The sequence below is a fragment of the Schistocerca nitens genome, chromosome 1 (genome assembly GCF_023898315.1).
Source record: "Schistocerca nitens isolate TAMUIC-IGC-003100 chromosome 1, iqSchNite1.1, whole genome shotgun sequence".
Taxonomy (NCBI): Eukaryota; Metazoa; Arthropoda; class Insecta; order Orthoptera; family Acrididae; genus Schistocerca; species Schistocerca nitens.
The window spans coordinates 590,379,998-590,393,683 of record NC_064614.1 but is presented as its reverse complement, the minus strand read 5'-3'; the positions used below and the strand labels follow the sequence as shown (position 1 = coordinate 590,393,683).

The 13,686-nt window shown below is 40.6% G+C and overlaps 1 protein-coding gene across 3 annotated transcripts in view; it reads right to left on the bottom strand.

The window, feature by feature from the left end:
• LOC126255780 (ubiquitin-conjugating enzyme E2 J1-like) overlaps window positions 1-13,686 on the bottom strand; it is a 55,018-nt gene that overhangs the window by 19,635 nt on the left and 21,697 nt on the right. For all 3 annotated transcript variants that reach the window (XM_049955428.1, XM_049955429.1, XM_049955427.1), the window contains one exon: window positions 4,903-5,093. In XM_049955428.1, the coding sequence (XP_049811385.1) occupies window positions 4,903-5,093 (191 nt within the window). The remainder of the gene's footprint in view (window positions 1-4,902; window positions 5,094-13,686) is intronic.

Genomic DNA, 13,686 nt, shown 5'->3' with positions numbered 1-13,686 from the left:
GTGTAAGCAGTGGCTTCCACCCTGTTTTAAAATTATCACAGTTTGGAGTTAAGCATGTGACAAATACCAATAAGAAGGGTATAAAGGGATAAATTTGTAAAAATATACAAGTTTTTAATCAATCATAACTCAATGCTGACTTTAAGTAACTTAAAATTAACAATCTGAGAAGTATAAAATTGATTAATCATGTACTGGAAGTGAATGTACAACCAATGGACTCAGTCTATTATTCTATTAGAAATTTTGTACTGTATCAGGTTTCTATAATTATGTATATCTTGCATCATTTGAATGACACTATACAGTCAGCTTTCTCACTGGACAATCTAACACTTTCAAGCACATTATGTGTACATTACACTATTGTAGCCTGTATAATACGAAGCATATCCCCCCTAAAACTTATTCGGTTAAACTACCTATCGTTAAGCATCACTCAAACATTGCTAAGATGCAAATGAACGAAACAGTTTATCTCAAACAAGGTGACAAAGTTCAAAAGTATAGTAAGATTCTAATGCAATACTACAACCACTACAGCTATATTGGAGGGCACACTGGTAGCTTAGCTGAAAAGAAATTTTGTATGGTATCAGAAGGATATAAGAGATTCTTAATCCAAGCTGGCAGTACGATAAAGTACAAACCACAAAGTGAGGTTACATTCATTAGAGTCGAACAGATCTGTCATGACATCAATAACCTATGATATATTATTCAAGTAGGCAATGACTTGGACCATGTTTTAAGATTATTACAGTACAAAATCAGATATGACACAAGCACAAAAAAGGGTATAAAGGAATGAAGGTTTATAACCACATAAGAGAGGTAGAGTACTTTTAATATTTTCACAACATGAGATGTTCAAGCATTACACTGATATAATGATGGCTTCATGTTTCCACTTACTCTTCTTGGAGTCAATGCTATTAAGGACCTTAGGTCAAGTGATACCTGTGATTTAAAATTATAGAGTGCTCTATGGTTTAGTGTAGTATCTCTTCCTAGAAGCCTAAAATTTTTGATAATGTATTCATTACTGAAGTTCGAATGTTACAAGTGCTTCGTCACATAATTACTGGATGTTATTTGTGCTCCTGATTATGTAGTTGGCTTGTGCCATGATGGTTGATAGTTGTTATGAGTAGTTACACATCTGATTCCAATTTCACAATATAAGTTCTCAACAGGTTATAAAAGTTGAATAGTATACTTATGATTGATTTTGTAATGACTAAGGGAAAGACGGAGTGCTACTTACCATAAAGATGACTCACTGAGTTGCAGACAAACACAATGAAAAAACACTTACACATTAGCTTTCAGCCAAAGCCTTCTTTAGGAAAGGAAATGCACACATATTCATTCACACAAGCAAGCACACCTCACACACACATGATCCCCATCTCCAGCAGCTCAGACCAGAATGCAACTGTCATGTAGAGAGGAAGCAGGAATCTGAAGAGGGGGTGGGGGTGGTGGGGGGGGGGGGGAGGGTAGCAGGGTACAGGTGGAGGAAGACAAGAGCACTGTCTGGCTGAGTGTGCTGGAACTAGGCTGCCAACGGGTGCAGCTTCGAGAGGCTGTGGGGCAAGGAGGTGGAGAGGGGGTGGGGTGGGGTGGGGTGGGGTGGGGTGGAACGGAGAGTGAAAAAGGAGACGAGCAGGGAAAGGGAAAGATGAGCAGGTGCCTTGGCAGAGGACAGCACACAGAGAGGGTGAGGGGATGAGAATAGGGAGGAGATCATAAGACAGATGAGGTGGAAACGGTACGGCAGAGGCTGTGGGGAAAATAGATGACCATAAATTGAGACCAGAATAATTTCAGGAGTGGAAAATGTATTGTAAGGATACCTCCCACCTGTGCAGTTCAGAAAATCTGGTGGCGGAGGGGAAGATCTAGATGGCTCGGGTAGTGAAGCAGACATTGAAATCAATTATTTTATGTTCAGTTGTGTGTTCTGCCATAGGGTGGTCTACTTTGCTCTTGGCCACAGTTTGGCAGGGGCTGTTCACCCCAGTGGACAGCTGGTCAGCAGTCATACCAATATAACAAGCTACGCCATGATTGCAGCAAAGGTGGTATATGACATGGCTGGTTCCACAGGTGGGTGGTCTTCTGATGGGATAGGATAAGCATTTGACAGGACTGGAATAGGAAGTGGTGGGTCGATGGATTGGGCAGGTCTTGCATCTGGGCCTTCCACAGGGCTGGTACAGGGAGTGGCACAGAGATGGACTAGGATGTTGTGGAGGTTGGGTGGGCAATGGAACACCACTTTATGAATGGTACATAATCAAAGTTCTGACGAAGGATGTGATTCAATTGTTTCAGTCTGGGTTGGTACTGTGTAGCAAAGGGGGCACTCCTTTGTAGCTCGTTCTTCTGGTTGGTAGGAGGATTGGTGGTTTGTGGTGAAATGGCACTGGAGATCTGTTCGCAGATCAGGTCTGGGGGATGGTGCCTGTCTGTGAAGGCCTTGGTGACACACTCCACAGACTGGGCAAATGAGTTCTTGTCACTGCAGATACGCTATCTCTGGGTGGCCAGGCTGTATGGGAGGGATATTTGGTATGGGAGGGATGACAGCTATCAAAATGCAGATACCACGATCATTGGTGCATTTAATGTGGACAGAGGTGTGGCTGGAGCCATCAAGGAGGAGGAGGTCAACATCCAGGAAGGTGGCATGCTGGTTTGAGGAGGACTCGGTGAAGCGGATAGGAGAGAAGGTGTTAAGGCTCTGAAGGAATGAGGATACAGGGTCTTGGCCATGAGTCCAGATCATGAAGATATCAATGAACCTGAAATAGACTAGGAGTTTGGTGTTTTGGGAGGCTAGGAAGGTCTACTGTAGATCACCGACGAATAGGTTGGCATATGCTGATGAATAGGTTGGAATAGGTTGACATAGGAGGGTGCCATGCCAATGCCTACAGCTGTGCCAAGGATTTGTTTGTATACCTTCCCTTCAAAGGAGAAGTAGCTGTGATTTAGGATAAAGTTACAAAGGTGTATGATGAAAGAGATAGTGGATTTGGAGTCTGAAGGAAATTACGAAAGGTAGTGTTCAATAGCAGTAAGACCATGGGCATGAGGGATGTTGGTGTATAAGGAAATGGTGTCAACAGTCATGAGTAGGGATCCAGAAAGTAAAGGGATGGTGGAGAGTCAGTAAAGGAAGTGGTTGGTATCTTTGAGGTGGCAGTCTAGATTATGGGCAAATGGTTGGAGGTGTTGGTCAATGAGGGTTAAAATTCTTTCTGTGGGGCCACAATAACCAGTTAAAATGGGGCATCCGAGACTGTTAGGTTTGTGGATTTTGGGAAGCACGTAGAAGGTGGGTGTGCAGCATGTCACAAGGGTGAGGAGGGAAATGGGTTCAGGGGAGAGGTCCTAGGAAGGGAATAAGGCTTAAAGCAGGGACTGGAAGTTACGCTGGACTTCTAGGATGAGATCACTTTGGCTGAGTAGTTAAATAACTGATAGAGGCCTTCTGCCAGGTAGTCATTGTCATTCCTAACAACAATAGCAAAACCTTTGTCTGCGGGTAGGATCATTAGGCCAGGATTTATTTTGAGGTTGTGTATGGCTGTCCTTTCTTCTGACTTATTTTGGTTTCTTGCTGGATGTAGACCTGATGATGGTCTGCTAATGGCAAACTGGCTGTGAAATAAATTGAGTAATCCTCCCATGTGCAACCATGATTTTTCAAAAAATTAAAAAGTCTGAGAAAAAAATTAAAATAAGTAAATTTATACTGCTTAGTATGCAAAGCATCCAGATGAATGCATCACAAATGTTAGAAATATGTAGGATTTATTTTTCACAAGTAAATGATATGCTTAGATGAAGTTTCCACAACTAAATATCATGGAAAGACCATGCTTCTAACATTGTTATATATCTTATGACTTGTCACTTTTGCAATCAATGTGAAGAAACCATTTTTTTCCAAGTCAAGACTGAATTAAACAACATGTGTAAAAAATAACAGAAGGAGAAAAGGTAACCACTCAATGTACAGTTGAGGCATAAACTGAAACTAGGTCAGTTTTTCAGACGATGTTATCCTTTAGAGATTTCTTTTTTTAAAAAAATATGCACACGCGCGGGCACGCACACGCACACACACAATGTATGTCTGGTTACATTACTCCACATGACTAAATTGCTACAGCTAACTACACTGAATTCACTGCTCCAGCTTTGCAGCCAGACTGAGATAAGGAACTGTCATGTAGGGTTGGTAAGAGTAGCATAGGATCAGAAATGGGGAGATTGATGTCTGGGAGGGAGAAGCAGCAAGTAAACAGGATAAGAATGTAGCAACATTAAGTCATGCTTGTGTTGGTTAGCTAACAGTCCAAAAGTTCAGGAACCTTCGCAATCCTGTCTGTCTGTCTCTCATCTGCTCAGCACTTTTAACTAGACAGTGACTATTTACCTTCACTCTTGTTTCATCTGTACCCCACCTACGACTTTCTAATACCATTTTCATAAGTATAAAAGGTGCAATAAAATACGTGCATAAATTCAATAACAGTGCCCTCCTCACAAACACAGCTCTCTTTGGAGTAAAGTAAATCAAACTAGATGTGAATGAGACTAACCTATTCAATGAATTGTAAGTAAGTAAGTTACATCCAGAAAAAGCCACTGATTGAATATAGCTAAAAATATTGTCTATAACTTTTTATAAGAAGACAAAAACTCTCCGACTGATAACATACACTCTTCAGAATATAGGTAGTCGCAATTATTTATTACAAATGTAGAGTTTAAGAATAAAGTAAGGAGTAGATGATTATTATATTATATTGTAATATATTATAAACATGTCTGTAACCAAGACGACAAACTGCTATACCTAGGTCACAAACGATCAAAACTCACCTACGGGCTAGTTTTCTCCTTTCTTCTGGTGTGTAGTCTAAAGATCCAATTGTACCACTTCCAGGAGTTGGCATAAATGCTATCAGTGCAAGAAGAGCAGTACGTATGGACCATGACGGTTGCCATGTTTCTGGGTGATGGCCAGATATGCTTAAACAAATCTTTTTGTTTACTTCAAATCTTCCATTTGGCTGTAAGTAATATTTGATGTGATAAGAAGGCAGCTTTACATAAATTATACCAATGTTAACTAAATCATGTTCTTAACAATTGCAGTAGAAAATTCTGAACCTACGAATACCATCAGACTGCAGTGCACTACAAAATCATTACAATGGCACACATAAACAATTAGCTAATCAAATTTTTTAATGGATAAAATATGCACCATAACAATAAAGTTATTACCAAGATATCAAATGTGTCAGCTTCACCAACTCACAACCAAATTGTCATTTTCCAACTTAGCTTAAAACCCCCATTATGCTACAGATTTTCAGGTCAATTTAGCATATATTGATGGAACTTTACCATCAAACAGTATATACTACACACCCAACTGAGAGCTAGCAGAGAGCTGTAAAATTTTTGGTGTATGAATGGTCAAAGTAACCACAGTGGTCAAAGTATACCCAGTTTACAGTATCCAATACCAACATCTTTGACACTAATATAACACATTCTACAGCTCTTCTTCCCCAGATAATTCATAATTAAACATGGCTTTTGTTGTTTAACTGTCTAAGAAGATAGAGTCTCATTATGTATTTGGTGAGAAGAAAAGATTAAACCGAGCAAAACAATTATCAAATTTGCAGTCTTCTTCCAGCAACAGTTTAGGTTCCAGAAGTGGGAGTGTGTCTCCAAATGATGTTTTATGGAAACACACGGATGTGGTCATACACCTCAACATCAACAGGTAAAAATAATCTTCATCTAGAAAAAAATTCACAAGACTACAGACTGGAATTATAAAATGTTGATCCAGATTTTGCAGGAGCTGTAATCCTGCTGCACTTTCTGTCAACACTACAAATACAGTTCGATAGTTTTCATAATCCCCAGCAATTATCAAATGTCTTCTTGCACAATTATTGAATTACTTTTGGTAAATATCCAGGCTGCTGATGTTCATCTGTAACCTCTGACATTTTAGCCATAATTATTCAAATGCACCCTGGAAAAGTAGAAGTGGGAAACACATTCAACTCTTTCAACACCTTCAGGCTAGTTCATACAAGCGAAATGTTTGCAGAACATCAGCTTTGCAGTAACATTTTGAGAGCTCCCACACACATAGAGTTTCGGCAGGTTTTGAGAAAGTCCTGCATTTATCTTAAGGTTGACATGTTGCTCCTTCTGACACATCTGGCAGAAAGACAAACTCTTGCAATTACGACAAAGACTGATAACCTTTCTTATCATTCAACTAAGGATGAGACAAATCAAATAATTACCAAAAATGATGTGATTTCTGAAATATGCCTGGTGCAAATGACTGATGCTACAAAAATAAATAAATGAAAATAATGACCAATAAGAAGGAAACATCAGTGGCAGCATGCATTATAATTTCTTACAATGTGTTCCTACACTCTTTTTGGGAAAAAAAACCAGTAATAATTACATCGATTCTTTTGCATTACATGAAAATGAGCACCTTAGACAATTATTTAATTGGAAAGAATGGTACTTACACCAATAAAAACTGAACATTAAACAAGCCATATTAAGTAAGCATTGCTCTAAAACGGATTGCAGCACGGAGTGAGGAAGTGTCGGCAGTAGATTGGTTCTTTTTATTGTGTTTCAGAAGAATTTAGTCATAGAACTACAAAAAATAACAAAGAAAACAGAACAGAACAATGAAATTAACAGAGTTGTAAATGTAAACTGATACGCTTACTGTCACCACACTCAAGTCAAATCCAAAAACAGGGTATTCAATGAAATACAACACTTAGCAGTGTAAGCACATTTATTACGAACACCAATAGACAGCACAGAATGGATCTAAATCTACATCTACATCGATACTCTGCAAATCACATAGAAGTGCCTGGCGGAAGGTTCACGAAAACACCTTCACAAATCTCTATTATTCCAATCACATATAATGCACGGAAAAAACGAACACCAATATCTTTCCGTGCAAGCTCTGATTTCCCTTACTTTATTATGGTGATCATTTTTCCCTAAGCAGGTCAGCAACGGTAAAATATTTTCGCATTCGCAGAAGACAGTTGGTGACTGAAATTTCGAGAGAAAATTCTACTACAGTGAAAAACGACTTTGTTTTAATTATGTCCACTCCAAATCCTGTATCATTTCAGTGACACACTGTCCCCTATTTTGCAATAATATAAAACATGCTGCCCTTCTTTGAACTTTTTTAATGTACTCTGGTAAGAATCCCACACCGCACAGCAGTATTCTAAAATATGACGGCCAATCATAGTGTAGGCAGTCTCTTTAGTAGATCTGTTACATTTTCTAAGTGTCCTGCAAATAAAATGTAGTCTTTGGTTAGACTTCCCCACAGCATTTTCTGAGTGTTCTTTCCAATTTAAGTTGTTCATAATTGTAATACCTAGGTATTTAGTGGAATTTACAGCCTTTAGATTTGACTGATTTATTGTGTAACTGAAGTTTAATGGATTTCTTTTAGCATTATGTGGATGACCTCACACTTTTCATTATTTAGGGTCAATTTCCAATTTTCGCACCATACAGATATCTTTTCTAAATTGTTTTGCAATTTATTTTGATCTTCTGATGACTTTACTAGTCAATAAACGACAGCATCATCTGCAAACAACCTAAGACATCTACTCAGATTGTCTCCCAAATTGTTTATACAGACCAGGAACAGCAAAGAACCTATAACATTACCTTGGGGACTGACAAAAACCACTTGTTTTACTCAATGACTTTCTGTCAATTACTACGAACTGTGACCTCTCTGACAGGAAATCACAAATCCAGTCACATAACTGAGATGATATTCCATAAGCACGCAATTTCACTACAAACCGCTTGTGTGGTACAGAGTCAAAAGCCTTTTCCAGAAATACGGAATCAGTCTGAAATCCCTTGTCAATTGCAATCAACACTTCGTGCAAGCAAAGAGCTAGTTGTGTTTCACAAGAACTATGCTTTCTAAATACGTGTTGTCTGTGTGTCAATATATCATTTTCTTCGAGGTAATTCAAAATGTCTGAACACAATATATGTTCCAAAATCCTGCTGCATATCAACGTTAATGATACGGGCCTGTAATTTAGTGGGTTACTCCTACTACCTTTCTCGAATATTGGTGTGACCTGTGCGACTTGCCTGTCTTTGGCTATGGATCTTTTGTCGATCAGACGGTTGTATATGATTCTTAAGTATGGAGCTATTGTATCAGCATACTCTGAAAGTAATCTAACTGGTATACAATCTGGACCAGAAGACTTGTTTTTGCTAAGAGATTTAAGTTGCTTCACTACTCTGAGGATATCTACCTCTACGTTATTCATGTTAGCAGCTCCTGGACATATAGTGCAGTTATTTATACAAACAGTGAATATTCCAGATCATGCAAACTTACACACATAAGATATTCTAAGAGCCTTCCAGAAATGATAATTACACAAGAAATAACTTCTGGTGGTTGTGTTTGAATGGCGACACACACATGCCAGACATCAATCCTAACAACTGCCTTGCACTGTATGCACCACAACTTGCGGCACTGCTCCCTCTCCTGGAGTAACAGTAACCCACTGTTTCAGAAGCTGTCATTGCAGCCAACTATGGTACCCTGGATCTAGATCTTGTCCCTGTTCCTCTGGCAGATCCTCACATCATAGTCATGTTGTTACATCCTCTTCAACCACAATGAGCATTGAAGGCAGTCCCTCTTGTCGAAGAATCGTGATTGACAAATATGTCTTCAGCTTCCTCGATCCTCCCATCACCAATCTGGACTTTAGTACAGAGTCATACAGAGGACATGGACAACATCTATGTGCTTTTGTCTTCTTGATGAAGGATCATAATCTTGACTTCATATGTTACATCTAACAAGTGACAAATGATATAATATGGCCCACAAAAGTTTTTAGTAACTTTTCCAATAGTCCTCCTTTCCCCTCTTTTCAATACAGTGTGAACATTCATACCAACTCTCCCATACCATATCTCACTGGCCACTGCTTGGCCTAATAGCACTCTCAATCTTTCTCCTTTGTGTCCAAAGTCCATACATGAGCCAGCTGCCTTGATTCTGCAGACCTGGTGATCACGTATTTCATGCAGGTATCCTCCATATCACACAGCTGAAATGGGAAGAATGTATCCACTGACACGACCATGGAGTAGAAAGAACAATGTGAAGCCTTGTAGTCTCTTGCTTCAGTGTGTTGCATGCGGATGTAATAACGGGCATTATTGTCTCCCAGTCTCTCTGCTTGCCATCAACATACACCAAGAGTATATCTGTCAATGTCTCATTATAGCATTCTGTGGTGCCTTTAATCTGTGGATTGTAAGCCACTGCCATCCTGTGGGTGACATCGTAATGTGAAATTACCTCTGATACTAGTCTTGAATGGAAAACTTTTTTGCTACCAGAAATCATCTCGCATCAAAATGATGTCTTCTACAAGACACTCTGCATTTCTGGAGCTTCAGCAGACACCACAGCTTTATTGACAGCATAGCAATGGAGGTAATCAGTGCAGATTCCCAGTGGTTGACTTTGGGGACCTCCCCAAGAGAGAGAGATTTAAATTTCGAGGAACAGCGCTACTGCAAGAGGGATGGCCACCAGATACTCTAGAGTTAATTGCAGCACATGCTTATTCTGCCAAGGAGCAGTACATCCAGTTCGCTGTGTTTGTGTTAGAGAGAATTCTGTATTCTACACTTTAGCAAACTATATCATAAACTCTGAGAAGAAGGTATAGTAAGTTGATCCGATATGATATAAATTTCAAAACTCACTGAAATGTCTGTCATGCTTCTTAAAATACCTAGGAATAGTTTTTAATCTGTTATCGGGTGGCTGACTCATCCAATTTTTCGGTAAGTGATCCAAAAACCACACTTTCCCAATTTATTATTTTAGCCCATGGTTACTATGTTATTGATTGTAAATGATAATCATGAAATTGTGGATGTTGTACAGAGTTAATTTGTTTCGTTAACCAATTATTAGCTTACAGGGTATAAGACATGTAGCTTAATCTCCATAAACTTAATGAAGCACAGGAAAGCATATTCATTTGTATCAACAACTAGGAAATAACTCTGTGTCAACAATGCAGGAATACTGTGAGGCAGATAGTCTGCGTGCCAATGGCACTTCAATTTCAGCTCTGTTGTCTTGTCTGGAACACATTTGGTTTAATATTTTGTTGCACCTCAGTTCAGCCTGGCATAACAAATGGCTGTTGTGACAAATTCAGTAAAACAAAATCATAAGGAAAGCATCACAGATGTCCCAGTAACTAAGAATCCTGGCAAAATGAAATCATAAGGAAAGCATCACAGATGTCCCAGTAACTAAGAATCCTGGCACAAGAGGAATTAGTCAGTGAGCTGATACTGCAAAAGAAGTTTGCCAGCACCTCTGAAAGTACCGGTAGGTGTTTTACACAATGCAGCACTGATGTGTATTGTGGAGGCAGTGACATAACAGGAAAGCAAAGGCAAATGGTGTCGTGGTTGCCCAATGATTACGCCCAACATATGTGGCCTGTTATGACTCAGTGCCCACGACCACAGCCTTTTCAGAAACACTGGCTGACCAGTCTTGCATGCACACCGCCAAATTCAGTTACACAGTCATCACCAACCGCTAGTCACAAGGAGAGGTCTAAGCCCATCTGCTGACAGATGAATCAGCAAGCCTTCACCATTAGACTTTGCACTCAATAGTTGCAGGCCACTGTCAGTGCTGAGTCTGAATCCTGCTAACTTCATGCCTTCATACTGTCAGGCCATCAATGGGTGACTACAATCTCCTGATGGCCACCTTCATGGCAGGCTGTGAGTTCAAGTCTGGGCCACCTAGCTGCCGAGCAAGAGTAGGGTGCACATTGCTACTGATCTTTGTCCAGTGTGGGCACACACTGTTGCTGTTTATCATACTTGCTAGCACTTACCACCATCATCCATCCTGTATGTCATGATTTGATATAGTCCAGCCCGATACATGCCGTGCTGAGCAATGGGACTAGGCGAGCTGCTTCTGGTCATGTACTGTCCATTCACTGCATGCCAACTGGTGACACTCCATAATTTGCACCACTGCCAGCGAGCTGATAGCAGCTCACTACTGGCTGCCAGCATCACCTGAGGGAACATGCAGTTCAGCATCCTTTTGGCAGGCCACTGCTGACATCGACACATTTCAGCAGCCATGGCCACCTATGTCATGGGGGCCACTGACAGCAATCCAACTCTGTATCCACTGCTGTAATTCAAATGGAATGAAGAACTAATACAACCAGTATTGTTTCCACGAGAGTCCAGTGCCTGACAGCTGCCACCACTCCACTGCAACCACACTCTAAGAGGTGGACTGCCACACAGCCTGACCTATCACAGCCAGCTTCACCTGCCACCACAGAGGTCGTATATCATTGCTTCAACAAGTAGTGTCAAAGTTCTCAGCTGCTACAAATGGCTGGATTGTGGACGTTTATGCCAGCTTCAGCTTGCAGCTTTGATGATGCAGCATGGTGAGTGGACTTATTCCCTCCCCCCCCCTCCCCTCCCTCCATTTGCTGTTTGTGTGCAAGGGGAGGGTTGGGAGAACCTATCAGAAAATACTGGGGACAATCATGCGGCCAATGAGAAGCAAGTTGTGCATTCTGTTGGGCCATTGCACAGGCAGTGTCTTATGTGTCACGTGTCCCAGTGCTATGGTCATTTTGCCAAGCTGCGTACAGAGTCAATGACGACTGCATAAAATGGTTAAAAGTAGTGTGTTGTTATTGAAAGAGTCTGTATTTCTGCCATCTTTGTTTTTTCTCTGTTATTGTGTTATATTTAGTTTTGGTGGATACAGGTTCCGCTATGTCACAGGCAAATATGCAGGTTGTTTCCCCGCAGGAGACATTTCAAGCTCTATTAGATGCAACAGAGGTTCTAAAGGCAGACAACATTCAGATGCACTATCGCTTTTTCAGGCCAGACAGTGGAGGACATGTTGGCATTCATAGGTGGCCTAGAATGCAGCCAAAAGACTACAGCTGGACAGTTGAACAACTATTGCAGATGGCAAAACTGAACTTAACAGGAGAAGTTAAGTCGTATGTTACATATCATGAGGACTTGACAAATCATATACAGTCAGGTAGCTTAAGGAAGAGATTCTGCAGTACTATAGGAAACAAAACAGGTCCTTTCATGAGCAACTGAGTGGAGTGTGTCAGAGGCGAAATCAATTGGCGGATAGTTTATATAAAAGAAATAAATGCTCAGACCTATCAGTTGACAGAGAACAGTGAGGCAAACAGTGTTATTCTTCAGGAAGTAGAGCATAGAATACTGGATGCTTTTCTAAGGGGGCTTCCATGTGGTATTGTAGAGGGTCTATACAGGAAACCCAAGAAGTCTGGCCAATAGCATCAGGATAATCACAGAGTTAGAAGAGTTGGATGTGCCGACAGGGATGCAAGACCAAAGGAGCATCTTCTTTGCAGATGTGAGGTGCTACAAGTGTGGGCAAAGGTCACATTTAGAAGCAATGTAAGCAACCGCAGCCTGAACTGCTCCAGGGGTTAACAGAGGCAACCAACCACTCGATATGATTGAGACAGACAGCTTATATCTGTTTAGCCAAATGCCAGTGGATAACTGCTATGTCTTGGTAATTATAAATCATTTTTTGTGATATGTCACAGTGACTGTCATTCGAAATCAGAAAGCAAATACATAGGGCAGTTGATAGTAGACAACTAGTTTTGAATAATGTGACACCACCAACTGCACTTTTTATTTTAGAATCCATGACTGGTTTTGGCCTCCAAGGCCATTACCCAGATATATGTGAGGTGTAACCTGCACCTACATGCTTCATATTCTGAGCAAGAAATTAAATGACTGGTTGTTGAAGTCTGGCATCCCTGAGACTATAATCACGGATCAGGGCAACAACTTATGTCAGAGGTAATGAAATAATTGTGTCACCTGGTATGTATCTGGAAACTCAGAACTACACTGTTGCACCCATAAGTTAATGGGAGAACTGAACACATTCACCAAACAACCAGGAAGATGCTGAGCTATTATGTCAATAGTCCCCATAAAGACAAGGATGTTTATCTTCAATATGTTATGGCTGTGTATAATTCAAAGGTGCATGACACTATCAGTCTCTTGCCAAACGAGATAATGTGAGGAAGGAAGATGCCATAACCATTTGAGGTTATGAAACCAATGGCAACTTTGCTAAAACATTACAGGATGTGTGGAAGTGAGTGCAGTAGGTGAACATGAAGGCACTCCAAGCATCACGAGAAAATGGGACAGCATAGGAATCCCCAGAGTATACGGTTGGCCCATGAGCGATATTAACTTGCTGGTGTATACTGAAGGGTAAGACGAAGAAATTTATTATGCAATATCAGGTACTGTACCAAGATGTGGAAATGATGTCATTGGTAAATGTTAAGCTGCAACTGGCAACATGGACGGCCATTGTCCATGAAGGGTGCACTTGTCCTTTTAATGACGCTCCAGACAGGTTACCACAGGTACCAGTGACACGCCTGGGAAGATGGAGCACAT